We start from the raw sequence: 25,984 nt of genomic DNA on the forward strand, positions 1-25,984 counted from the left end.
AATCTTCCAACAGAAACGAAGAGAGAGATTAGCGGAGTGACACCTCTTGTTTCCGTCATACTCTCTGAACGGCCGCGAACGAATCACAACACACATTCCCATGTTTTGGAGGAAGTACGACCAGTGTGTGCTAGTTAGCTTGTTAGCTAGCAAACTGCCTTCCATGTCCACCCTTTAAACAGTGCTTCTAACTTATCTCAGCTACATGGATATGTATTCATTGCAAGTAGTAGTTGTAGCGTTGGAACTAGTGTTTGTTGACTCAATTCACTCACTGTAGAGTCGTCTCAAATTAGCCACATGCTAGGCTAGCATACAGTCCACAGCAGTTCGAGCTGCTAGGAGTCCGAGCTGTGGAAGAGGGACTGCTCAGGTACCCCTATATTTATTCCGTTACTGTATGTGTTCACTTCTTCAAACCGATATACCATAATGTCTGTTGAATTCTTAAAAATAAGTTCTCATAATAAATGTACACGTCTTACACTAATTGTAGTTGTGTGATAGAGAGGACTTTCTTGAGTTAGGGTAACGTTGCTCTATTGAAAAACCCCGGCTGGCAGCTCATCGTGGGCCAACAGGAAACGTCAGAGTATTAGTTTCAACAACGTCATTTCAGCCGAAACACATTTTTGCCTCGTTCTTCACTTTCTGCATAGACTTTAACGTCACCTGCACCACGGTGTAGAAATCAATCAGGTGTACAGGTATAGAATCCCAACAGTATGTGTGGTGATTGGGTTTAAGAATGGCAGGACAATCAAAGAGAGCAGCTATGTACCAAGGCTCATGTGTTCATTTGCTTAATGTACAACTTTGAGAAGCTGCGATTAACTAATGAGTTTATTCTCCAGCTGGTTCATCATGAAGACCAATAAGTCATATAAGCTTGTGCTGCACAAGAAAGGCTTTGGTGGAAGTGGTAAGCAAGAACTTGTAATTCATACAGCCTAAATTGATTTTTGATTTCAATCAGGTTGTTTTTCAAATGAACTTTTCCTCTGAGCAGATGATGAGTTGGTTGTCAACCCAAAAGTCTTCCCTCAAGTCAGTCTCAGGGATATAATTGAGATCGCACACCCTACAGATGAATATAGGTGAGCTTGCATGTGAACATATGTGAACATCACAGTGTTGGGTATTTTTGCTGTTTTCACTGATGTGTTCTATTTACATATTGTTCCACTACTGTCGCCATATTCTGACATTGTTTCTTTTGAAATTTCCAGTCCTCTCCTGCTGCAAGTGAAAAGCCTGAAAGAAGACCTTCAGAAAGGTAAATGAATTATGATCTAACATTGTATGTAGCTGCATGTTTGCTATATTCAGATAGAATTCAGCTGAATCAATTCAACCAAATTAAACATGAATGATCTTGGTATCCCAACAAACAGTTGACTGTTGTTGCTTCAGCAGAAGACAACAGGATAATAATAATAAAAATAGTGATAACAATGCTAGAGTTGGAACGATTACCTGGTAAGTCAATTTGCAGAAGATTAAGCAACAACTTTTTGATAAGCAAATCATTCTTCTCAAGTCATTCCTCAAGCAAAAATGCCAATTGTGACCTAGTTCTTGGCTTTAAATATGATGATTTGCAACTGTTTTTTGTCTTTTGTAATACTGAAATGAATATCTTTGAGGTCTGAAGTATTAAATAAAACCATAGACTGTATAAGTAGTGGATGTACCATCCACGTCTGAAAAGTCAATTATGCTGAAGTCCCATAAATCTGCATTTTTTATATTGAAGGGGGCGACTTCACTGGCTGCACATAGAAGTCCGGTTGTATGTGAGCTCGTGAGAGCATGACTCTACTTCTCACTTGATTTATCACTACAGTTAACATTTTCTGAATGAGTTAAAGTCTCAATTACTAGTTTCAAGGTATCTTCAATACATTATGTTCAATTTGTAAATAATGGTCCCATTTAGAGTAAAACTGATGATAAAGCAGGGTTTGCTTTAGAGCACAGCTACCTTGTGATTGACAAGTCACTACCAGTGCATGTTGTTGGGTTCTCAGTCAGGATAGAGGCCTAGCAATGTATATCCTCCCCAGCTCCCCCCTCTTACCCGAATATGGTCACTTGTAACTCCAAAAATCCAAGATGGCAACAGCCATAGCGCTAAACTCAAGGCTTCAAAACAGTAGCCTGTGAATTAGTATGTGATATCACGGTGGGTTTAAATTTGAATAAAACCAACCACGTGAAGACATCGCCTTGAGCTTTAGGAAACTGTTCAGGGTATTTTTCACTGTCTTATTTAATATCACTTTATTCACCAAAAATCCATTGATCAGTTGACAAAATGAAGGTTATTATTACTTGTAGCCGTAGAGATCTCTCATGTGGTGGGCAGAATAACAGCAACACCAAACAATTTAATGCAATCCAGTACAGCAGGCCTGCCACACATCCTTCCTCTGTGAAGCTTATGATATTTGTTGTTTCATGGCTTTGTGATAGAGGTGTGGATTCCACTCTATGGGCACTTTTCAGGCTCTAGTTGGCGGTGTCACTGTATTTCATTGCATTAAATCATAGGGTGTTTCTGTTATTTTGTCCACCTCCTATAATATACAGCATGAAAGACAAATATGCATTGATTGTAACTGTCTTCACTGTTCACTACTCATGATGGATATTTGTCCTTATCTAGAGACCATCAGTGTGGACCAAACTGTAGCACAAGCCTTCAAACTGCGTGCTTACCAGGATGTCATTGTCAACATTGTCGACCCAAAGGTATATTCACCGTGAGCCCTCTGCTTCTTCACCATCTGTCAGTCCAACAGAATCTCTCATAGTGTTTTTGGCCTTGCAGGATGTAACATTGGACCTGGTGGAGCTGACATTCAAGGACCAGTACATCGGAAGAGGAGACATGTGGAGACTGAAGAAGAGTCTGGTGGGCTTGTGAAAGTTTATACGTGTCTGGATATAATGTGTAATAGAACATTTACATGAGGATTTAACTGTTACAAACTTTATTCCAGGTGAGCACGTGTGCTTATGTGACACAGAAAGTGGAGTTTGCAGGAATCAGGTATTAAGCATAAATGTCTTTCTCTACACACATTTGCAAAAATGAGTTTAGGCTGCCTTGAATGTGGCATAAATATACGTGCATACACTTTTCTATGATTGAGCAGCACTGACAGCAGTAAACAAATGGTATGTGTGAAGGTGAAGAAGAAAGGGAAAGGGGCCAGTTATGATGTAGCGTACCTTTCCTTAGGTTAAAAAAAGTGTACATCTACATAGATGGAGGCTAGAAGAGACAGTTTCTTTAACAGTCTTTCTTCAACAGTCTCTGGCTCCGTTCTTTAATGCAATGGTGATAATAACTGAATGAATGCAGGCTGTGAAGTGTTTCTGTCATGCATGCTTATGACATTTTTCATTCTCCAGAGCCCAGGCCAGTGAACTCTGGGTAAAAGGAGAGAAAGTGACCTGTGGGTACATCAGTGAAGACACCAGGGTAAGAGCAGATTTGAAATGCTAATCTTCACAAACACAGATTCACGTTCACTATAGCTTTTTTCTATGTAATTCATTGGTCTTAAATGACCTTGCCTTAAATTACACAGGTTGTGTTCAGATCCACCTCTGCAATGGTCTACATCTTCATTCAGATGAGTTGTGAGATGTGGGACTTTGACATCTATGGTTAGTTGGACCTCTCAGATTTGTTACTCACACTTTCTAAACAGATTTCATTTCTGTTCGTTTTTCAATAACAGAATTATTTTGGTGTTTCCCTCTGGAGGAGTCTTATTTGAATGTTTTGTTCTCAGGTGACCTCTACTTTGAAAAGGCTGTAAATGGTTTCCTATCTGACCTTTTCGCCAAGTGGAAGGTTTGTGATCTGTTTTTGTCTGCCTGTGCTGTAACTGTTACAGTTAGAAACTAAAACAGTGTTTTCATGTTTGATGTTAAAACAGGAGAAGAACTGCAGTCATGAGGTGACAGTTGTACTTTTCTCACGTACGTTCTACAGTGCCAAAACTGTTGGTGAGTCATTTTCCTTCATTATCGCACTGAGTGATGATGCATATGAATGCATTTCTAATTAATATAGTCACCATTTTCCTCAGATGAATTTCCTGAGATTCTGAGAGGGTCCATCAGACAAGATCATGAAGGACGTTTTTATGAAGACTTTTACAGGTAGCTGGAGTTATTCTACATTTTATTACCTACTTTAAGGTCATCTGAATTATAGATTGGATTGCAGAGATTTTTTTCCAATTAACTGTTCTGGGATCAGGGTTGTAGCACAGAATGAGAGACGGGATGAGTGGACATCATTACTGGTCACTATCAAGAAGCTCTTCATTCAGTATCCAGTCCTGGTGCGGCTAAAAGAAGCAGGTAGTTGAAGAGTTGAACGTGTGGATGAATTGATGCATCTTAGGAAAAGGTGCCTGTTGTAACCACAGTCTTGGGTTTATTTGCTCTCATGTCAGATGGTTTCCCTGTTGGTTATAACTCAACTGCTGCTCAAGGAAACTACCTGGAGGCCATTAACCTTTCCTTCAATGGTAAGTACTAGTCTAATATCAGTGTAGAGCCTCTCTCAGGGAAAGAAGAAATTCTTTAACTGAGACCATCTTTATTCATGTACCTGGTTCAGTGAAGAGGAGTCAACATCATAGCTATCACATCACATCTAGCATTTGTTGTATGCATCGTGCCACTACACTGAGAACACACAGAAAACTACACATTTTCAAGATCAACAAGTAACATTTTTATAGAACTTACGTTAAGGAGACTGTCAAGTGGCTTGGTAACCATTTCTTAAATCACGTTTCTAATAATCCTATCAAGGAACTGCAAGGCTGAACCTCAGCTATTGTACTGCGTCCACTGGCTAATGAACGCCTTCCTCTGTGTCCAGGTTATGGGTCCTCAGTTCCATGGACAGTGTTTCCTTGTTGATTTTCACTGAGGGACAGTAACCAAAAGAGCCGAAAAGCTGACAATCGTTGTGTCTCCCACAGTGTTTGACAAGCACTACATCAACCGTAACTTTGATCGCACCGGCCAGATGTCAGTGGTCATCACGCCCGGGGTGGGAGTGTTTGAAGTCGACCGCCTGCTTATGATTCTCACCAAACAGCGTATGATCGACAACGGTGAGTGAGACAATACAAGACACTTTAAAACATGGCCAAACTGAACTAATCTACTTATAAACAGGCAATTAAAGGTTTATTGTATGAAGCTAATGATGTTGGTGGCACATACTTTTCTGTCTTTAGGTATTGGAGTAGACTTGGTGTGCATGGGGGAGCAGCCACTGCACGCAGTGCCTTTATTCAAGGTAATACATACACAGTGTCAGTCTCTGTCGGTGCACCTGGCCATACCTGTCGGTTACTGATGGTCATTCTCTCTGTAGCTGCACAACAGGACGACGCCTGGAGACTCGCGTGTGGGAGACGACTATAACCTTCCTCACTGGATCAACCACAGGCAAGACAACATGACGGATGAGAAAAAAGATGAATTCAAGTTATACGCAAAGGTGAAATTGATTGATTTATGTCTTGCTTGGATCTTTTTCTTCCTCGCCCACAGCTTCTACACCTCCAAAAGTCAGAACTCTTGCAGCTCCTTCACCCCTCGCATCAAACTGGCTGGCCACAAGGTGCATGTACTTTTTTGAAGCACTGGTGTCATCAGTGATGCCGCTTTTTCTGAAAGTTCTGCATAGTACCTTTGAAACATGTTTTAAGTGATTTTTTTGTGTGTTTTAATATCTCTTTTAAATTACCCTTTTTCTAGCTTCATGCCGAGAAATTCAAAAGCAGCAAGGACCACAGTAAGTTGTGTCCCTTTATCTTTGTGAGCTCTTGATGCATGAATTAGATAATGACATTATTTTTAGCCTTTTGTGCTGGGGATGGCAAAGTTGGTGTGTCAGTTTGTCAGTGTGTCTGTCTGTCAGGCAGTGGGTCATTTTGCAGCTTTGGTCCTGACTGAAATATCTCACCAACAACTGGACAGATTGAATTAGATTTGGCTCAGACTTTCATGTCCCCCTCAGGATAAACTATAGTGATTTAACAAACTCTAGCTTGCTAAGACACAAGGTAAGATGGTGCTCATTATAAAGTTGACACTGTCTTTGTAAAGGCATGTTAGCATGCTGAAGTTAGCGTTTAACTCAAAGTACCGCCGTGCAGCCTCAGAGCAGCCAGCATGGCTGTGGACTCTTAGTCCCGTTAAATTCCTCGAAGCATGAAGTATATCATACGTTTTTATTATGCTTCAACCGTCCTCCTCACAACCTTTCTAGCTCTCTGTGCTCCAAAGGACTCTGAAAACAGCCTGCCTATACAAGTGGACTACGACGCCTATGATGCTCAGGTGTTCAGACTCCCTGGTCCTTCACGAATTCAGAGGAGCACCAACTTCAGGTATCTGACTACATGCACAGAGCTTTACTACTCCCCATGAAACACAGAGGACAGAGCTCTCCTCACAAATGAACCCTCTCGATCTTCTGGCCGGTTGAATGGTAGTGACTGCATCCTTGTGATGAATTTTAAAAAAAGAACAGTAATTACCGTGTGTCTCTCAGGATGGGTCGAGACAAAGAGACAAGTGGGAGGAAGAGCTGGGGCTCAGTGGACATCAGCGGAGGCATAGGTGCGTCCCCTCCTATTCGGTCTGGAGGTCCTGAGGAACAGCGTAGCCTGGCCTCTGATGATAGTCTGGGCCCTGTATCCAACATGCTGCTCATTCCCCGCATGCCTCCCGCCCAGTATGAAGTCAGCAGCTCCCTGGGATATACCAGCACCAGAGGTAACTCCTCCACATGGTGTCACTGAAGGGATGACACCTGCAAAGGATGTGATAGAACATGCTCCATCTCTTTCTCTTCTCCATCCCATTGGTGTTGCCTTGCTTTGTTAATCTGTCATCCAGAGTTGTTGGAGAAGATGATGGACTCTCAGCGGGACTCCAGTGCTCCAGGAAGGTTCACAGTGGGAAGTGCTGAGTCCACCCTGCACATCCGTCCAGGAGGTTACACCCCTCAGAGAGCACTCATAAACCCCTTCACTCCATCCAGGATGCCCATGAAGCTCACCTCCAACCGGCGGCGCTGGATGCACACCTTCCCTGTTGGTGAGTGGAAGACACACTCAGTCAGCAACTCAGTCATCCTGTATGGATGAGGTAGTGTGTGGTGCTGTTGAGGTATATTGCATTGTAGAGAGAGGTGTTTGTGTTATTAAGCCTGCTCTCATTAATATAAGTTGGGTGGACAAAGTAATAGAAACACCTGTCAGTATAACACAGTGCAGTTCTACAGCACCACAAACTACAGCCTCCAGAGTGATCATACAGCTGAATGAAACACCTCTGTGACTCAGTTTCTACAAAAGTGAACATTACAACATAATTTGGTCATCATGTAAGTAGAATTTTTCCAGGTGTTTTATTAGCCTGAATTTATTTTAGCTATGCTTACCTAAAAAAAATGACAACTGAGTGTACATTGTGTGGAAGGGGGCAGTAAATCAATATGAAATACAGTAGAGGCTGTGATATAAGATTCAGTATTGTGTGGGATTTTCTAAGTTGAATGTTGAGATGTATCTTAAGGTTTGTGTGTTCTCGTTCCCTGTTGATCAATCATTCCTCCTGTACATAATGGCCATTAAGTCATCCATTCCTAACATACTTCCAACGGAAGAGATCAATTCTACAATTCTCCCCTTTCTGTCCAAAAATATATTCCAAACGTCAGTGGTCTGAATTAGTTGAGTCAAGTGGAAGATTCTTTCGATTTTGCATTTTTAAATAATTTTCCTCCTGTCCATTGTGACTAAGTGCAATGTTATACATCAAGTCTGAACCCACACAGACATGTGTGATGGAAAACTGCTTTAAAACTAAGAGCCGAAGAAGTAAAGGCCAAAGACTTAAGCTGCAATGCTGACACTTATTCAAACACCAGATTGCATGTGCCAATGTTTTTCTTCAGGTCCCTCTGGAGAGGCAATCCAGATCCATCACCAGACCAGACAGAACATGGCTGAACTGCAGGGCAGCCAGCAGAGAAATGCAGCCCACACCTCAGCTGAGCTGCTGGAGTTGGCCTATCATGAGGCCACTGGAAGGTCAGACACGCCTACCACAAGGAACAAAACTTTCCTCTGGAAAGAATGCTAGCTTGCAGCACAGACAGTGATTTCAACGCTTATTATCTGTCGTCTTATTTAAGGCGAACAACCTCAAGGCAAGCAGGAGAGAACGGCCTTTACGTTGGTGGAGGGATGGAGGATTTGACTGGAAGTCCAGGGAGCAACAACAGTGGTGATATGCTAACTCAAAACAGTGTCCTCCTGAAACATACTGAGTATTTTAAGCCTGCTCTGCTTTAGTTCTCCTTTTTTGTGCAATGATACAAGAAGGAGCTCCTGTTTGACTAACATTTGTTAAAAACTACTGTCCAACATCTTGCGACCTCCTTTCAAACTTTCAGTGTCTTGAAAAGGAGCAAGTGGGCTTCAGGTTGAGAGCCACAGACAGCCTGGAGAAATTAGAAACCAGTCTTGTCATTTGCTGACAGCAAGAAGAATATAGAAAATGCCAGCCTTAAAAAAAGAAAAATAAAATGATGCTGGACCCATGTGCAGTTTTATATATTTTTTTTAGGGTAACAACCCTGTATTACCTTCTGTACACAATCACATTCTGCTATTTACTCATATATTATAAAACTATATTAAAAGTATATCTATCTATCTATCTATCTATCTATCTATCTATCTATCTAGATAGATAGATAGATAGATAGATAGATAGATAGATAGATAGATAGATAGATAGATAGATAGATAGATAGATAGATAGATAGATAGATAGTAAATGAAATATACAGAGGTTTAAGTTGTTGGTCAGGTGAGAAATTGATTTTGATTTTGGGAAACTGGAATGGATGTTTGCATAGACTGATTAATTAATTGAGAAAATTGAGAAATATCTTTGTTTTAACTGTGATTTCCCTACAGGAACCCTAACCAACCGAGGTTCCTCATTTGAAGACTTTTCCCTCAGTGGTGCTGACCCAAGTGAGTCCATCCCACCCTTATGAAAACAAGCACATGTCAATTGTGGCAAACATTGTCATGTAGCCATAAATCAGGATCAGGCTGATATTGTTAATCACGTGACCTTCATAATCATATAGTGATTATGGCTATAACCCTTCAGAGGTGTCTTCAAACTGTGAGGGTTTATTGAGCTTTGGCAGGCAGGTTTCTGAACTGGGCATCTGCCTCCAGGGGCCACAGGTATAAATGACTCTTACTCTTAGGTCATGTGGTTTGGGGTTACCCTCTCCTCCCTCTCTGTCCTCACTTCCTCTGTCCAACTCTCTTCTGTCTCTTTCTCTGGGCCTCCTGTTGGTCTTAATTCTCATGATAAGATATTAGCAGTTCTTAAAATTGTCTAATTAATTAGCTCTCCTTAATTTTTCTACACTATGACCTGTTTGCATTCAACAACCCTTGTGTGTACATCTCATTGCTGCATGGCAGGCGGTGTCCATAGTAGATTTCTTTTGGATGCAAATTGGTGCTTCTGTCAAACGAATCTGTCTTGCACACAGTATTTTGTATTAAGAGTTTGCTCACCATCTGTATGTTTGCATGATGTGCTTTCTCTGTTTAAATCCACCCAGTCACTTTTCAGTTCACGCCTTTGCTCAGCTAAGGACACATTTTTCACCCGCTTATGAGTGATGCTGATCACAGACTGACTGTCACAGAGCCACAATCTGCATGTTCGATCAAAGCTGCACAACTACAGGCCCCTCAGGAATCACCAGCAGGGGTGACAAGGCCAATAAAAGTAACACTTTCCTTGTTTTTTCTTCCCCTCTCTTCTACTTTCTTTTATTATTTTGTGTTTTTATCCTCACTCTTTCTTCTCCATCTTTATATCTCCATCCTCCCCCCTCCTTTCTTTTCTTATCACCCCACTATGCTTTCCCTTCCTCTCTGTGTCCATCCCCGACTCCACACTCATGTACCACGTACATGCATTTGTCCTTGCTGTGGGGATTTTTTTCTTTGTGTGTGTGTGTGTGTGTTGTGTGTGGTGTGGGTGCTCCTGAAGCCCTGCTGCTGTCTGCGCCCCCAACAGTGCCCAGCTTTTGCTGCACAGTGGGGGTAGACTGGAAGTCTCTGACCACGCCAGCTTGTCTGCCCCTTACCACCGACTACTTCCCCGACCGTCAGACACTGCAGAACGACTACACTGAAGGCTGCTATGACCTGCTGCCGCACAGTGACCTGGAGAGGTAGAAGCATCCTGTCCTAACCATCCAGAGCCCGTCACTTAGTGCCTGCAGCTTCATAAATTCACATGCCAAAGGGCGTAAATTCGTCTGGGGAAAGAAATTGATCAATACATGTATGAGAGTCATCTTGGATTGTTTTGTGATCACAAAGCAATAAGATAGGAGCAGCAGTGAGGAATGTAGCAAGTTCCATAAGGACATTTTTGCCCAGACTTTTGCCTTTTAGGTCAGCATATCTCATTGGTGATTGGTGAAGCCATATGCAGCCTCCATAGAAGACTGCAGGCACTACTTAGGACAGAGATAAATACCTTCACAACCTCTGCATTGTGAAGGTATACATGTACATACAAATGTATGTACATGTGTGTATTTATCATAGTTTTATTTACAATGTCCTCCTAAAAAGGCACCAGAATTAAGTATCAATAAAATCAGTAAAGCACAGTGCTGTTTGGGGTAAAGATGCAAATACAGCATTGAGCTGTCGCGCTTTATCGAGCCTCTACCAAGGAAACTATGATTTTAAGTGATTATACTGAGGTATACAGAGCATTTCTGATTCTGTTTGTTGTGTTTTTAGCGCATTCTCCTGACCAGCATTTAACAAATCATGGACTCAAACTGTATGTTCATCTGTTTTCATGCTTCTGTCTCTTTCTCAGGCGGGAAGATGAAGCCCCAGTGATGAGTGCCTCTCAGGTGTTTGAGGAGTTTATCTGTCAGAGGTTGATGCAGGGCTACCAGATTATCGTCCAAACCAGCAACAGGAAACCACAGCCCTCTGTGGCTACTCCACTTGGCAGCAGCCCTCTTTACTCAAGAGGTAGATGTGTAGAATATTTCATATAATTTCTTTGGTGTTCATATTTAAAAATCCTTAATATTTAAATGTGCATTACACCACGGGTCTGCTGTCATTTTAATCTGTGCATCTCTCTGCAGCTACATGCAGGTGATATGCACGTAAACATGAGGTTGATGCCCAATAGAAAGGCACCGAATGAATATATTTATCTGCTTTTTGAGAGTGTGTTGCTCTCTGAGCAAAGGTAGCTCAGAGAGCTGCTGTGTGTGTGTGTGTGTGTGTGTGTGTGTGTGTGTGTGTGTGTGTGTGTGTGTGTTCAGATGTATTTAACTGAGTGTGTTTGACATCTTGTCCTCTGTGCTGAACATCATTGAAGGGTTGACATTGCTGAGAACTGCTGAACAGTTAATAACCAGCAGCAACACATCACCTGATAAAGTAATTGTAATTATATTACCAAAATCTTGTTAGTAAGTAATTATATTACTTTGGCACAGCAAGAGAGTGAAATATTACCACAGTACTACCCCAGCACTGTTCAGCTGTAGGATGTATGTGTTTGAGGTACCGTTAGCTTGGTATTGGATAGTCTCTGTAAAATAGCTGTTCCAAATAGCTGTTCTCAGACTCCTTAGGACCCTGTCCACCGGTTCACCACAAGGGTGCGTCCTCTCCCCTTTACTTTTTATCTTATATACAGACGAATGCAGGAGTGTCAAGAAAGGCAGCTACCTCATCAAATTTTCTGATGACACTGCACTGTTGTCTCTTCTTCAAGGATCTGAATCAGGACATGGGGAGGCTCTTGTTGATTTTGTTTCATGGTGTGACAGGAACTATTTAGACCTAAATGTGTCCAAAACTAAGGAGCTGATAATTGATTTTAGATGCAACAACAACACAGCCACAGACAGTACCATTCATGGTGAAATTGTGGAAAGGGTATCCTCATATAAGTATTTAGGAACCTTTTTTGATGAGACCCTGAAATTTGACGTAAATACTGAAGATATTGTGAAGCGAGGGCAACAGAGAATTCATCTTTTACGAAAACTAAACTCATTTTCTGTCAGTCCTGCCATCCTCTGTCGTTTTTATCAGTCCTTTATCGAAAGTCTCTTAAGTTTTTCTTTTATCTGTTGGTTCCCCAACCTTACACTGCGAGATAAAAACAGCTCACACAACATCATAAAAACTTGCTCCAGGATAACTGGAGTGAAACTGAGGGATCTGGCAAGTTTTTGTGACAGACTTTGAGGAAGGCGGAACTTATCCTCTCATCTCCTGGTCATGTGCTGGCCAGTGAATTTTCTCTGTTGCCCTCAGGCCGTCGCTGTTTCACCAGTCTGTAGGACCAACCGCTTTTTGAAGTCTTTTATCCCCTCTGCCATTCATCTTTTAAATTCTTTATAAGGTCTTTTCTCATTCCTTTACTATGTTATTCTTACATAAGGAATATTTGACTTGATTTTATTGATTACTGACCCTCCCATTGTTGATTCCACTGTATTCCTTGGTATTCTATTTGAACGTTGTTTTTTTTTTTTTTTCCTTTTACCTTTCCTTGTGTGCACTTGTATTTTGTATTTTTGCAAGCTGTTAATAACAGTTGCCCCTGGTGGGATTAATAAAGTTGTCTGTATCTGTATCTGTATCAAACGACTTAAGCATATATTCGTGGTAACTTCTAGAGAAACAGCAGTCTTCAAACTCTGGTTGCAGTATTTGAGAAAATATGTCTGAGTCTTTTGAGAGAGGGGTTTTGGTAGAAAACATCAGCAGACCCACGGTGACTGTACGTGTCTCCTTTCTTGTGTTTTCAGGTCTAGTCTCCCTACGCCGAGCAGAGGAGGAGGAGACTGTTTACTGGCTCAGCATGGGCCGGACCTTCCATAAGGTTTGCCTCAAAGACAAGATCATCACTGTTACTCGTTACCTGCCCAAGTGAGTATGACGAGCAACCTCTAACTCAGATACTTCTGCACTTAAGCCACGTTGAAGCTCCCAAAATGGGTAAAAGCATCTCAAGAGAGTTAGAGGTGTCCCATCCAGTACAAAAATCTGCCAATTTCAGTTGTCAAGTACAACACAATGAAAAGCTAGTGAGGGAATTTAAAGGATCCTGTCCAGAGTTTGACCGTCAAGTGTCAAATGTTTGATGTTATCATCGGAACACATCGCAGACTCAGACAGGAAAGCTGCTGCTGCTGTGACTCAGCTGGAGCTGCTTAACCTCAGGGTTGAACAGTCTACTGCATGTCATGTACTTCATGTCGTCTCCATTTTGATTCCCCCATTTCTGTCAGCTCTCTACTGCCACAATCTAATAAAAAAGGTAGAAATACCAGAAAAATACTGGCAAGCAAAATGAATTCCTGTTGCATAATGACAGCAGGAGGCTGAAAGCTGGCTGTCCTGTTCTGTGTGTGTGTGTGTGTGTGTGTGTGTGTGTGTGTGTGTGTGTGTGTGTGTGTGTGTGTGTGTGTGTGTGTGTGTGTGTGTGTGTGTGTGTGTGTGTGTGTGTGTGTGTGTGTATTTTAGGTACCCGTACGAGTCAGCTCAGATCCAGTACAGCTACAGCCTGTGTCCTCCACATTCTGATGCTCAGTTTGTGTCCTGCTGGGTGGAGTTTGGCCATGAGAGACTGGAGGAATACAAGTGGAACTACCTGGACCAGTACATCTGCTCTGCTGGCTCTGAGGACTTCAGGTAAGCCCGCATATTCAGACACATGCACATCATGTATACTTTATGCTACTGTTGAGATGTGAGAGTTTACACAAAATGAATCTACAGTGGAATGAGTATCATTGTCAGGTGCCGTTCTGTATCTTCCTTCTGCCTCCATAGTTTGATCGACTCTCTGAAGTTCTGGAGGACTCGCTTCCTCCTGCTGCCTGCCGGAGGAGCTCGGCGGGTGGCGGACGGGGAGGGGCACTGGGATGTCTATGGGGAGGGGGCAGGTGCTGGGATGGGTGGCAGTGGGGACTGGGTCCTGCTAGATGGCTTCATCCGCTTCCTGGAGGGCCTCAACCGTATTCGGCGTCGCCACCGCTCTGACAGGATCATCAGAGTGAGGCTCTCCTGGTTTGAATCATCTTTGCACATGAAACCTTTCATGAAAACACCTTTACAGTCCCTAGAGTTTGCATTCACCTTAAAATTGGTGGGAGGGATGGTCAGTCAGGAAGCCTGCTGTTACCTTTTTACTACTTTACAGTCAGGATCATCCACAGTTCTCCTGCCATACCTGTGTTTTTACTTCTTGTTGTCCACTCACGTTGTCAATAAAGCAATGAGGTGATCAATTGAACATTCAGCAACAACAATTTTGATAGTTATTAATTTTCATGAAAAAATACCAATCATTCACTAGTTCAAGCCTTTGAATTGTGGAGATTTGCTGCTTTTCTTATTTGCTTTGCTTTTGCTTATGTGATAGAAAACTGTGCAGATTTTTCACGATTTTCTGACATTTTATGAAAAAGCTTGTGATTTATTGAGAAAATAATTGGTAGATTAGAGAATATTTAGTCTCATTTCCTGTGATTCTGGTATGAAAATCCACTTCTAGAGACTTTCAGAGGCAAGCTTGACATATTCAGACAACATTTTTTTTAAATGTCAAACTGCACACTGAAAACAGTCACTTGTCACAAATACAGTTGCCAGTCATGCATAATTGAAGTTTCCAGAAAATGAGCTTCTTTCTCTCTGTAATGTGAGTTACAGTCATGAAATTAGTAACTGTTTCTTATTACTATGAACTTTATCCGTGAGGTGTAGTACTGAAGTAGCTGTCTTGCCACTGAACATGAGGAAAAACATGTCTTTAGCATTTGCTCTGTGAACATTTGTACTTACTGTGTCTTGAGGCGCTTTAATGGACTCTTCCCTCTCTTCCACTGTTTTCACACAGCAGAAGGGCACACCAATGAAAGGACTGCAGGTTACCAGTCCCCTCCCTCCGTATCCTACCGAGCCTGTGGCGCCCCCACAAGGCAAGAAAGGCACATCAGCTTTGTCAGCCTTACTGGAGATGGAGCAGAACCAGAAGTGAGTCTCTCCTGGGACTGCAGGCTAACATGTTGTTTACGTTGAAGCCATTCATCTCAGCTTAACTGTGTTGTTCTGCTTCCTCTCAGGACGCTGGATGAGCAGCAGCAGCAGCAGCAGCAGGCAAAGCCCTCAACAGCCGTCAGTGACCTCTCAAGTGTTGCCACAGCTCCCACATATGTAGACAGTCCCCGCAAGGTGAGCATTTGTTCTGTGTGTTTATGAGAGTAGAGTAAGTTTTGCTTCAGGCATTTAGCTTCCGCAGACACATCTGAATGAATTTTTATCAGCAATACTTGGATAAAATGGTCCTTCTTGGCTGGTGCTTTGGTGTGGGGCTTTTCTCTCCATCCATCTGCATTTCTCTCCATGCCTCTGTTCTGTTCCTGTCGCTGTGCTTTGGGTGTTTCATCCTCGTTTATGTTCTACTGTATGCTGACAGGATGCTGCCTTTATTTTGGATTTTATACGTAGCCCTCGCTCCTCCTACATCTATCACTCTCAGGTCAGTAACGAGGTGCTTGGGCATCGCTGAAGCTGTGTGTTTTAGTTTGTGTGTGTGTGTGTTAGTCCACATCGCTGTAGCTCCTCTAACTCACCCTGCATCTCTGTATGAGCATGGTGTGCACAGTGTGGGAGTAACATGATGTTTGACTTGCGGTGCCCTGGTTGTTAGATTGCACTTTTCACCTTTATTGTGTGTGGACATTGTGTTCAGTAGTGTAGTGTCTGCTGTTACTGTAGGTAGTGACACTGTCAACCCTCACACCGGGATCACATTTAATCCATAGTACCTTTGTGGTTCAAGCTATTTGCACTTCCCCACAGCATAAACATTTAACATAAAATGTATTCAGTGAGATTAGTGATTTTACAAATGTATTGCACTGACAAAAATGAAAAGTTGCAGTGAGCTGGCATAACAGTGTGGCAAAACCAGTGTCTGTGTTTTCAGAGAAAATGTAGTTAACATTGAATTGTTTATATATCCAATAACATGCCCATTCAAACATGTCTTGTATCTTAAACAGCCCTACTTTAGCCAGAATTACACTCTCTCGCCCTCACCTGGAATCACACAGTAGTTAGTGAAACAAAAGACCTGCTAGTCAAATAAAAGTTGTAATGATCCTCATCTTGAAATTATGATGTGCCAAGCTGATGTATGGGATCGAGCTCATGGCCAGTCTTTGATTGATAATGCCAAGAATCGGCTATAAAGCCAGAGGTGTCCGACTGGAATGATGGCTGTCAAAACCTTGTGCCCGCTTGCGCTTATGAAGACGAGAACTGCACAAATCTAAATGTGCTGCAGCAAATTCAGTTAACGATATGAGTCAGACATGAGAACAGAGACGCTAAGATTGAAGAGAGGCTGTTTTAATCCCTTCCAGAACTGTCTGCAGCAGCACATTCTCACTGACATCTTCTAGGAATATTCTACAAAATACTATTACTATTATAACTGTAAGGGTAAAATAGGCAACATGTGCACTGTGTGCTGCATGTTGTAAATAAAAATTTGATAGAGTGCATCTTAAACCATTGTCAGGACATGCATTAGTGAAAGTCATATAGGCTGCTGATACCTGCACCTCACCTCAGTACAGAAATGATAGAGATTGTCAGAGAAGTAGAGCAATCAAAGACACTCCTGCACTGCCTGGATATTGTTAGAATCACGCAAGGACATGAATAACCAGGTTTCTTATTATATCATGAATATGAGTCCAACCAGCTGAAAATGACCAGTAACATCCCTGCTGCCATCTGTATAACTACATCAAACACTCCTGTCTGCTCAGTGAAATTGGATGGCCTAAATCCTAATATCAGTGCTCTCCAATTCCAGAGAGTAATGCCTAAGTGTGATCCTGGTGTAACTAGCATGTACTGTATCACATGGGGACTCACTCACTCAGATCAGCTGTTCAGGCTCACTCCTATTTCCATACATGAGATCAGGAGTTGGGTTTGTAAAAGGTCTGTTAGCCCACTATACAATGGAGGTGAATGGGTTTTATTTGTGGAGGTCACAGTATTTAAAAATGAAAATCCACCAGTAATGTGACTTTTCAGAAACAGTGTCTCTTTTACTCTGTGAACAGTTTTCACTGCAAAAGATTCATCGGGAAAGAGATGATTTTTTTTTGCATTTCATGTCTCAATGCTGTGTGTATCGCAACCAAAATTCCGTCCACCTCCTCTGTTTTGGTGTTGTGTCAGAAAATTCATAGTCAGATATCTCAACCCTGGACATGTAAAAGCATCCTCGTGGCTGGATACCACTGGATGTGGTAACCCTGAAAATACACTGACAGAAACTGCTCTTTTAAGTGAAGTGCCTTTGACTGTGTAGTTACCTGCTGAAGCCAGCGAGGCTGCAGATAAAGGAGTCCAGCCAGCAGTGACAGGTGGTGCAGCAGCAACACAGCAGCCTGCAGGAGAGACTGCGGCCAGCAGCACCACAGATAGCAGGTAACCTTTGACTTCATGTGCTGCAGAGATGCTCCTGACAGCTGCAACAAAATACATGTAGCACCTCAGAATGATCATTCAACCATTGTAATAGTTGAATACTGAAAACAAGAACAGGTTTAAGAAAGTGATATCTTAGATGCTTTGATTTTATGACATTAAATGTTTAGAATTGTTTAAATTGTTTGTAGTTTAGAACTGATCAGTGGTCTGTTCACAGTGGGCAGTCAGCAGCAGGAGCCCTTTCTCTCTCCTCTTCCTCGACACTGTTAGAGATCCTGGAGGCCATCAAACATCCTACGTAAGATTTGTTCTCATCTGTTTTGGGTCTTATGTTGGAAGTCAGTTGCAGTGGGTCAGAAACAATGAACACATCTCTCAGATATTCACGCTTTTTGTTTTAATAAAATCACGTGACATCTGGTATTACAGGACTGGTGTGCAGCTGCTCCCAGAGCAGAAGGGCTTACCACTCAACTGTTTTATCAGTGCAGAGGTCGTTCATTGGCTGGTCAACAATGTAGAGGGTGTGGCCACACAGGGGATGGCTGTGGATATCATGCAGGTAAGAGCTATGTGTCCCAACTTTCCTTTAAGCTGATGAAAAATATGATTTGATCAAGCTATGAGGACGAATTCAAATTTCTAAGATCTTAGAATTCAGAAACATCACTGAAAAGAAAGAATAGTCCAGCCCATAACCCCCATAGAACCACAACTTTTACAGACCACAGTTTTTACACTTTACACTGTCTTGTGTCCGATTGGATCAAACGAGACATAATGTTTTATTTAGTGATCTTTAGAGGTGCTGGTGAGCAGACCTTCACTGTCTCTGTCTGTCTGGTTTGTGTAGAAAATGTTGGATGAAGGTGTGGTGGCCCACGCTTCTGGAGATGCCATGCGCACCTTTGTCTACGGATTCTACTTCTACAGGATAGTAGGAGACAAGGATGGTGAATGGATTTAAAATACATGTCCAGTCTTTGGGTCACTGCTTTTAACTCATCGTACAGTACAGAATATACTGTTTTGTACATGCAAGCACAGTATAAACATATACTGAATGCATCTGTAATTAATGTCAGGTAACTAGAAAATCTGTAATTTTCCTCATGTAGAGGTTTCCAGGTTGTGTTGTCATGGTATTCTTGTCCTCCTAAAGGACCAACATCCCAGCCCCCACCCACAGCAGCTGGAGGCTGGTCTGCTGCCGCCCTGGAGGACTTTGCTCTGTTCCAGAGGAAGTGGTTTGAGGTGGCCTTCGTGCTCGAGGAGCGGCGACCCTGCGACCTCCCGGCCTTCCTGCTGCCCTGGCTGCCCAGCCGGCCAGCCTCCTACGCAAGTAGGCACAGCTCCTTCAGCCGCAGCTTTGGAGGACGCAGCCAGGCCGCCGCACTGCTAGGTACACCCAGCCCGATCCCCCCGGCCCAGCCCACACTGCAGAGAAGCCACAATCTCCTCCCTCATCCAGTCTGATGCAGATCATACACAAGTCTACTTCAGAGAAAGGCCTGGGTCCAGTATTTACGTGTCACACAGGGCACAGAGGGTTGTGCTCATTATTTAACTATTTATGCTAACTGTTTATTTATATCCACTCTTCACATGAACCAGAAGGTATTGAGCACCCTCAGTTGAGCCCTCAAGCTTCCATACAGCATTTATTCACTCATCTAAGGCTCATTGTTTTTGGTTTGTACCAATTTTCCTTATAAAATACATCAAGTTTTTTAGAAGGAGCAAACCACACTGCTGGAGTGGCTGAGTGGCAGTCAGGAGGATGATGGAACTGACAGCAGAGCAGTAAACCAGTACTACCTTGTTACCTGTGGAGACATCATGGCTTTTCTGATTCATGCTTTGACATAGAGTTCATGTAGGGTTTTCAAATGTTTTTCTCATAAACTTTCTTAAAACGCTATTTCAGATTAGATTGGAATTAGGGGTTTAATGCTTTTCCTGATTTCATTCTAAATATTCAAAATAAACACAGGGGACAATTAAAAAACATATATAAGCCAAAAGTGATGAGCCCTACATGTCCATGACCTCAGACAAACCACTCACCGCTCCATCTTTACTCACAATAAATGAATCCTTCTCCATCTCACGGTGGGATTCTTAACATCACTACAGAACTTCCATCTAACATTTCATGTCATGACCTTCATCGCCGTCCACCATCATCATCATGTGTTTGCTGTGTGACAGAGAGATATTGGACTCAGCTCTCCTGACAGTGGACTGTAGATTTGCATTGAACAGCTGGTAGTGTGTTCTCTAGTGTGTAATGCATGACGAGTGTCTCCTCCAGCTGGAGTTCTCTCCGTCCGTCCACAGTGGCTCTGCCACTGTGTGACGTGGCCGCATCACTGATTGATGCCATCAAATTTTTCTACCTTCATCCTCCAATTTTTGCATGCTTTGTTGTTAGTGTGTAGCTGATCCAGGAGCAGTAGGTAGTTGGTGTGGTGTTTCAGTGCATGCTGTGGTGTTAGTGGCTGTGGTTCAGTAGTGCTGTGGTGTGCAAAGTCCTCACCTGTCGCTCTCCTCCTGGCCTTTCAACATAAAGCACCGTCACAGCACAGAGCGTTGTGACAGTGTTTCTGCTTCGCTGTCAGCTTAAAGCTTCATTTGGCACCTTTGACCCAAGCATATTTGAAAATGTTTGCAGCTTTGCAGCAGCAGCTATGCAGATGAATGCTTTCTCAGTTTGCTGTCTTACACAGGTTTCCTGGAATAGTCTTAATGTGATGCTGAATCAATCATTCAATCAGACACTCACTGATACGCAGATGTTACTTCTCGTTTAACTTTCCCATGGTTACAACTGTAAGCATTCAGGCCATCAGATGACTGTAGACAGTAATTATCAGTGTTTTTAGCAAAAGTAATTCACACACTGAATGACAAAGCTGCTTGTGTCTATGAAAAGAAAATTGAATTTACATACAAACACTACAATAATCATAACTTGACTTAAAAGCACAAAGACAAATCCAAACACACAAAACAAACAAAACAAAAAACAAACAAAATCTTTACAAAAGACTTAAAAGCAAGAAATGCACAGATCAGAGCAGAATAAGATATACATAAATAATGAAATAATGAAATAAAATAAAATGAACAAAGGAAAAGAACAAATGCAATAAAAGTAAAAGTAAGTAAAAGAGAGTGAAAGTAAAAGACAGTCAACAAGACATAAATCAAATTAGGCTTTAGTTACCAAATTGATGGATTTAGCTGATGTGATACGTCCATATTTGTTTGTTTTTTAGTCATACTTATACACACAGTAGATATATGCATGGTACCTGTTGTGACTTAATGGCTGACGATGCCAAGAAATCTGTTTCTGACTGTTTGTGATTCATCTAACATGTTACATTTAGTCCACGCTCAGCACCACTGCTCTCACTCCTCCCTCTGCCTGCCCATCATGCTGTCCCTCTCCCCTTCTTTTGCTTCCATTGCCTCCTGTCTTCCTGTGTCTCCACCTTCCCTCCATGTGTCCTCCAGCTGCCACAGTCCCGGAGCAGAAGACGGTCACTCTGGATGTGGACGTTAACAACCGCAGTGACCGAACAGAGTGGTGCAGCTGTTATTATCACGGAAACTTCTCCCTCAACGCTGCCTTTGAGATCAAGCTGCACTGGATGGCTGTCACTGCTGCAGTGCTCTTTGAGATGGTAACTAGATAACTACACCCCTTTTTTCCTTAATTATCACTGAATCACACCTTAATAAAATCAATAGATTGCAGCTCAGACACTCATCAAAACTAAACGCCACCTTGAAAAAGAAAGCATCAGCCATTGTAACCTCGCTCTGATAAAAATACAATGATATCATCTGCATAGAGGTGTATCTAAGTCAGTATATTTATAATGAATCTCAGATCCTGTCTCACATACAGGATGCTAAGGGTTCATTGATCAATGCACTCAGCATGTCCTCTGCAGGATTACTCACAGCTGTAAACAATGTGTAAAATTGGTGCAGTTTCCCTTTAGAGCAAAATACAGTTTTTTCAAACCTGGGTTCTTTTGCCGTCATTCTTCTGTGTTACACTAGCATTTTACCGAAAGTTTGGTGATTTTGGTGACAGTTTCACCTCAGAGTGCACAGAAGATGCTGCAGGACTGATCAGAGAGGTTTGAAGCTAGTCTATAGCTGAAGCATGTTTATCTAAACCTCTCATTTGCAAATGAAAAGGAAGGAGATTATCAGATAATTTGCTGCAAACACCCATCGGAGTGATATTTAGCTAAACTGGGTTCTCCCTCACTGGAATGGCAGAGAGATTTGAGAAGAATGGCGTGTGTGTCCCACTGTAAAGGAGAGAGAACCGAAGCACCAAAGTGGCTAGTAGCTTTCCTTAACTCTTCATTCATCTGCCATGAAGATACTGGCATGTTCCTCACTGATCAACATGTCGCTTCAGACACACCCAGCAGTGTGCAGCACAGGAAACACAGGTTCTTTCTAAACAAGGAAACAGCAGGTTTGGTTGTGTGGCAGTCTGTGACACAGAAAATATTGTGTAAAGGAGAAATTCATCCTCCAACGTTAAATCATCAAAGTGAACGTCAGAGAATCAGTGAAAAACAAGTACAACAATAAACACAAACAATAACAAAAACAACTGTCACACACAACAAATGAGGGAACACAATATCCACTTCTTTATTTCATTTATTCCAATATACATTTAGCTGTGTTCAGTTTGAGGCCAGCTGCGTCACTTTCAGTTCCTGCTCCAGCTGTCTGTCATGGATCTCCTCGGTTTCTCCATGAACTAGGATCAGGTCATCCACAGACGTCTGCTCCTTCCAGCGCACTTGTTATGCCAAAGGGGAGTTGGCAGAAGGCATATCTTCCAAAGAGAGCTGTGATAGTGGTTCATTTGTGCAGGGGAACCTGGTAAAATGCAGAGGTGGTGGACCCTGACAGCTGTGGCATTTTTTCCTCAGCAGCACAGATGTTTTACTGCTTGATTTAACTTCCTTTTGTCTGCACAGCACCTCACCTCTTTTTTGTTAAGCTTCAGGACTGAAACCCCAGCAGCACACCACTCCATGGACTCTCACCCTCTCATAATGTCCTCCTCTTCCGAACGGCTCCTTATTTACGAAAAGCAGAAGTGACAGTGGTGCATGAATATATGGCTGAGCATCTTCCTTGAGAATAATTTGAACAGGTTCTGTCTTTAGCCAGCAGCTGGTTCTGGTTTAATCACATACACAGGAAGTGCAGACAGTGGTGTAGACAGTTTTCAAAAGTGAAAGGAAGGAGCAGATCTTCATAGAGGTCGGGTTTAACAGTGACCTGCTGTTGTTTGACCAGTTATCGTCCATCAGGTTCAAGGGTGGCACAGGAAAGCAGCCTCCTGTGGCTTCCTGCTGGTCCCTGTGCTGGAGGTTCCCTTCGCTCTGACGTCTTACCTGTACGGAGATCCACTGAGAGCCCAGCTTTTCATCCCTCTGAACATCCACTGTCTGCTGAAGAACAGCAGTGACAACCTGTTTGAAGGTAGACGAGCCCTCTGTCTGAACGCTGCGTTCGAGTCTGTGATGTGAACAGCAGCTCCGTCACATCATGTCTGTTTTAACTCATCCAACAGGTTTCGAACCGGAGACGTACTGGGACAGGATGCAGCTCTTTCAGGAGGCCATACTGTACAGGTTTGTGTTGTGTCACAGTCCTAGCACAGTCATTTATTGAGTCATGTTTAAAATCTTGAGGGTGTGATGGAACATTTTGAGCACAGAAGAAGATTTTTTACTAGTACAGAAATCATGTTTTGTAGAGAACTTAATATCACTCAAAGAAAAATCTCTTTTCTTCTCGAGTTTATTTGTGCGTGTGCTCTTATCATTAAAATGATGGAACCTAACTGATTCTTTTTTTATCATTTTTATTATTAATTTACTTTTGCTCAAAATATCCCATCATGCACTCAGGAATGAATTACAAGTCTGTGTCCTGACCAAATGTTTTCTTTCAGTATCTGAACTACATTATGCAAAAACATCCTAGTTTTTTTCTCTTTTTTTTACCAGGTTTGGCTTCGTGCATGACAAGTTCTCTGCTTCTGCTTTTAATTTCCCCTCTGAGAATAAGCCGCAGTACATCCATGTAACAGGTTTGTCACACCACCACATGAAAACACACAAAGTGCCTTTCTGGAAGCTTCAGGGCGTCAGTCTGATTCTCCTCTGTCAGGCACCGTGTTCCTGCAGCTGCCGTACTCCAAGAGGAAGTACTCAAGCGGGCAGCAGCGGCGACGCAGAAACTCCACCACCTCCAACAGCCAGGGGCCGTTCGGCGGCGAGGAGCGGGTCGGTTACTACTGGGCCTACAACACCATGCTGACCAAGGCCTGGAGGACGGGCGTGCTGGGTGACGAGAGGCTCGCCGACCGCCTGCTCAGAGACTTCACTGACTTCTGCGCCAACAAGGACAACAGACTGCTGAACTTCTGGGACAGCTGCCAGGAGAAAATGAACGCCAGCGCTCCCTGACAGGAGAACGGAACGTAGAACAGAAAAAAAGGAATGTGAAAAGTTATCTTTATTTATGCATCAACTCGGTTGCACGCTGCTCTGCTGCTGGTCAGGGGCAAACACGAGACGGACCCCTCTCAGAATGAACCAATGATCTCTGATCGACTCTCCGGTCTGGATGGTGGAACAGGAACTTTTAGCTATTCTTGCCTTAAGAGCAGAAATCCTGCTCCAGTGTTGTGTTCTGTTCATTCTTTTATTATTTATAGTGTGTAAATAATCATTTGAAAGGCTGTTTTGCTCTGCCTACCTGTGAAAGCACCAGTTTTAGACTTCCACTGGTTTCCATATCACACCCACCTGACATCCTCAGGGTGTTGACGTTTGTGCTGAATTCAATAAACCACTTTCTGTCATGTTCAGAGTCACGTGCAGTGCTGTGATGAGTTATGAGAGGCCTGTCGCTCAATCATGTGGTTGGACAAGACAGATCTTAGTAGATCTGAGTAAGGCAAGGCAAGGCAAATTTATTTGTATAGCACAATTCATACACCATGCAATTCAAAGTGCTTTACAGAAGCATAAAAATGCATTAAAATCATACTTTTCAAAGAATGAGGGAAAGGAAGAAAAGAAAGGAAGAGAATAGAAAAATTAAAATAAAATACATTTAAAGGAAAATTTAAAACAGAAGCCAGTAAAAGACAATAGTTCAGCATTTAGAATGATTAAAATCATTGAGCAGATATATTTACTTTAATCAAAAGCTTTAGCAAATAATAATGTTTTCAACCCTGATTTAAATGAGTTGACAGTTGGTTCCATGTCTTCTTTGGACAGACATCCCTTAATTCTGGTTATATTTTTCAGGTGGTATTAGGCTGATTTGGTAATGAGCTTTAAATGATTGCTAAAATTCAAGTCAGAACCAATAATTACACCAAGATTTCTGGCTTTATCTGTTGTTGTCAGTGACATGGAGTTAAGGTGAGCACTGATCTTTGACCTTTCATTTTTGGGGCCAAAAACAATCACTTCTGTCTTATCTGCATTAAGCTGAAGAAAATTCTGGCACATCCACTCATTGATTTGATGAATACACTCACTCAGTGAAAGTAAGGGACTGTAGTCATGTGATGACACAGAAATATAAAGTTGTGTATCATCTGCGTAAGTATGATAAGAAATATTATGATACTCCTAGGGGCAACATGTAAATATTGAAAAGAAGTGGTCCGAGAATGGACCCTTGTGGCACCCCACACATCATCTTTTTTCGTTCAGACACATGCTCACCAATTGACAGTAGTCTCTATCTTGTAAATCGGATTTGAACCAGTGTAGTACGGTGCCAGTAAGTCCCATCCACTTTTCCAGTCTGTCAAGAAGTATGTCCTGATCAACTGTATCAAAGGCAGCACTAAGATCAGTCTATCCACAACAGTAAACAAAGTGCGGGCATTATTACAGTTTCTGTTGATAATCTCTGAGAAGGATGCTTGCCCTGCCTTCTTTAGTTCATGGTAATAGGTGTGGAGACTGTTTTTGTAAATCTCATAATGAACCTGGAGTTTGGTTTTTCGCCACCTACGCTCTGCCTGTCTGCAGACTCTTTTCTGGACTTTGACCAGTGTGGTGCTTCTCCAAGGTCCCTTTTTCCTTCCTGAAAAAACTTTGGTCTTAACTGGGGCGATGGAGTCAATAAAAGTCATTACTTTGGAACTGAAACTATTTACAAGGTCATCAGTTGAAGCTGAGGGCAGTGTTGCTGATGGTGTAAAGGACTGAGTGAAGACT

The 25,984-nt window shown here is 42.4% G+C and overlaps 1 protein-coding gene across 2 annotated transcripts; it reads left to right on the forward strand.

Moving 5' to 3' along the window:
• The first annotated feature begins 107 nt into the window (after positions 1–107).
• depdc5 (DEP domain containing 5, GATOR1 subcomplex subunit) lies at positions 108–24,608 on the forward strand. Of its 2 annotated transcripts, none has more exons than XM_070974044.1 (43): positions 108–373; positions 855–922; positions 1,010–1,097; positions 1,230–1,276; positions 2,669–2,754; positions 2,834–2,917; positions 3,006–3,055; positions 3,421–3,490; positions 3,600–3,678; positions 3,807–3,868; positions 3,954–4,023; positions 4,107–4,179; positions 4,280–4,383; positions 4,479–4,553; positions 5,016–5,150; positions 5,277–5,338; positions 5,417–5,490; positions 5,596–5,665; positions 5,803–5,839; positions 6,317–6,437; positions 6,602–6,825; positions 6,949–7,149; positions 8,012–8,147; positions 8,252–8,343; positions 9,042–9,101; positions 10,150–10,333; positions 10,999–11,159; positions 12,965–13,085; positions 13,683–13,850; positions 13,992–14,214; positions 15,061–15,197; positions 15,287–15,395; positions 15,640–15,702; positions 17,557–17,675; positions 17,896–17,976; positions 18,108–18,240; positions 18,532–18,631; positions 18,841–19,080; positions 21,201–21,370; positions 23,042–23,213; positions 23,305–23,365; positions 23,744–23,826; positions 23,907–24,608. In XM_070974044.1, exons 2-43 carry the CDS (start codon positions 865–867, stop codon positions 24,203–24,205), a joined length of 4,782 nt encoding a protein of 1,593 aa, XP_070830145.1. In that variant the 5' UTR covers positions 108–373; positions 855–864; the 3' UTR covers positions 24,206–24,608. The 2 variants fall into 2 exon arrangements, with proteins under 2 accessions (XP_070830145.1, XP_070830146.1); XM_070974045.1 differs by having other exon boundaries at positions 241–373; positions 10,177–10,333.
• The last annotated feature ends 1,376 nt before the right edge of the window (positions 24,609–25,984 follow it).

This window comes from Chaetodon trifascialis, chromosome 11 (assembly GCF_039877785.1).
Source record: "Chaetodon trifascialis isolate fChaTrf1 chromosome 11, fChaTrf1.hap1, whole genome shotgun sequence".
Taxonomy (NCBI): Eukaryota; Metazoa; Chordata; class Actinopteri; order Chaetodontiformes; family Chaetodontidae; genus Chaetodon; species Chaetodon trifascialis.

Bases quoted from the DNA above. Each gene is read 5' to 3' on its own strand.
- depdc5 (XM_070974044.1), top strand. From the start codon at position 865: ATGAAGACCAATAAGTCATATAAGCTTGTGCTGCACAAGAAAGGCTTT. The intron at 18,241-18,531 runs GTAAGAGCTATG...TGGTTTGTGTAG, and splicing joins TGGCTGTGGATATCATGCAG to AAAATGTTGGATGAAGGTGT. The intron at 23,827-23,906 runs GTTTGTCACACC...CTCCTCTGTCAG, and splicing joins GCAGTACATCCATGTAACAG to GCACCGTGTTCCTGCAGCTG.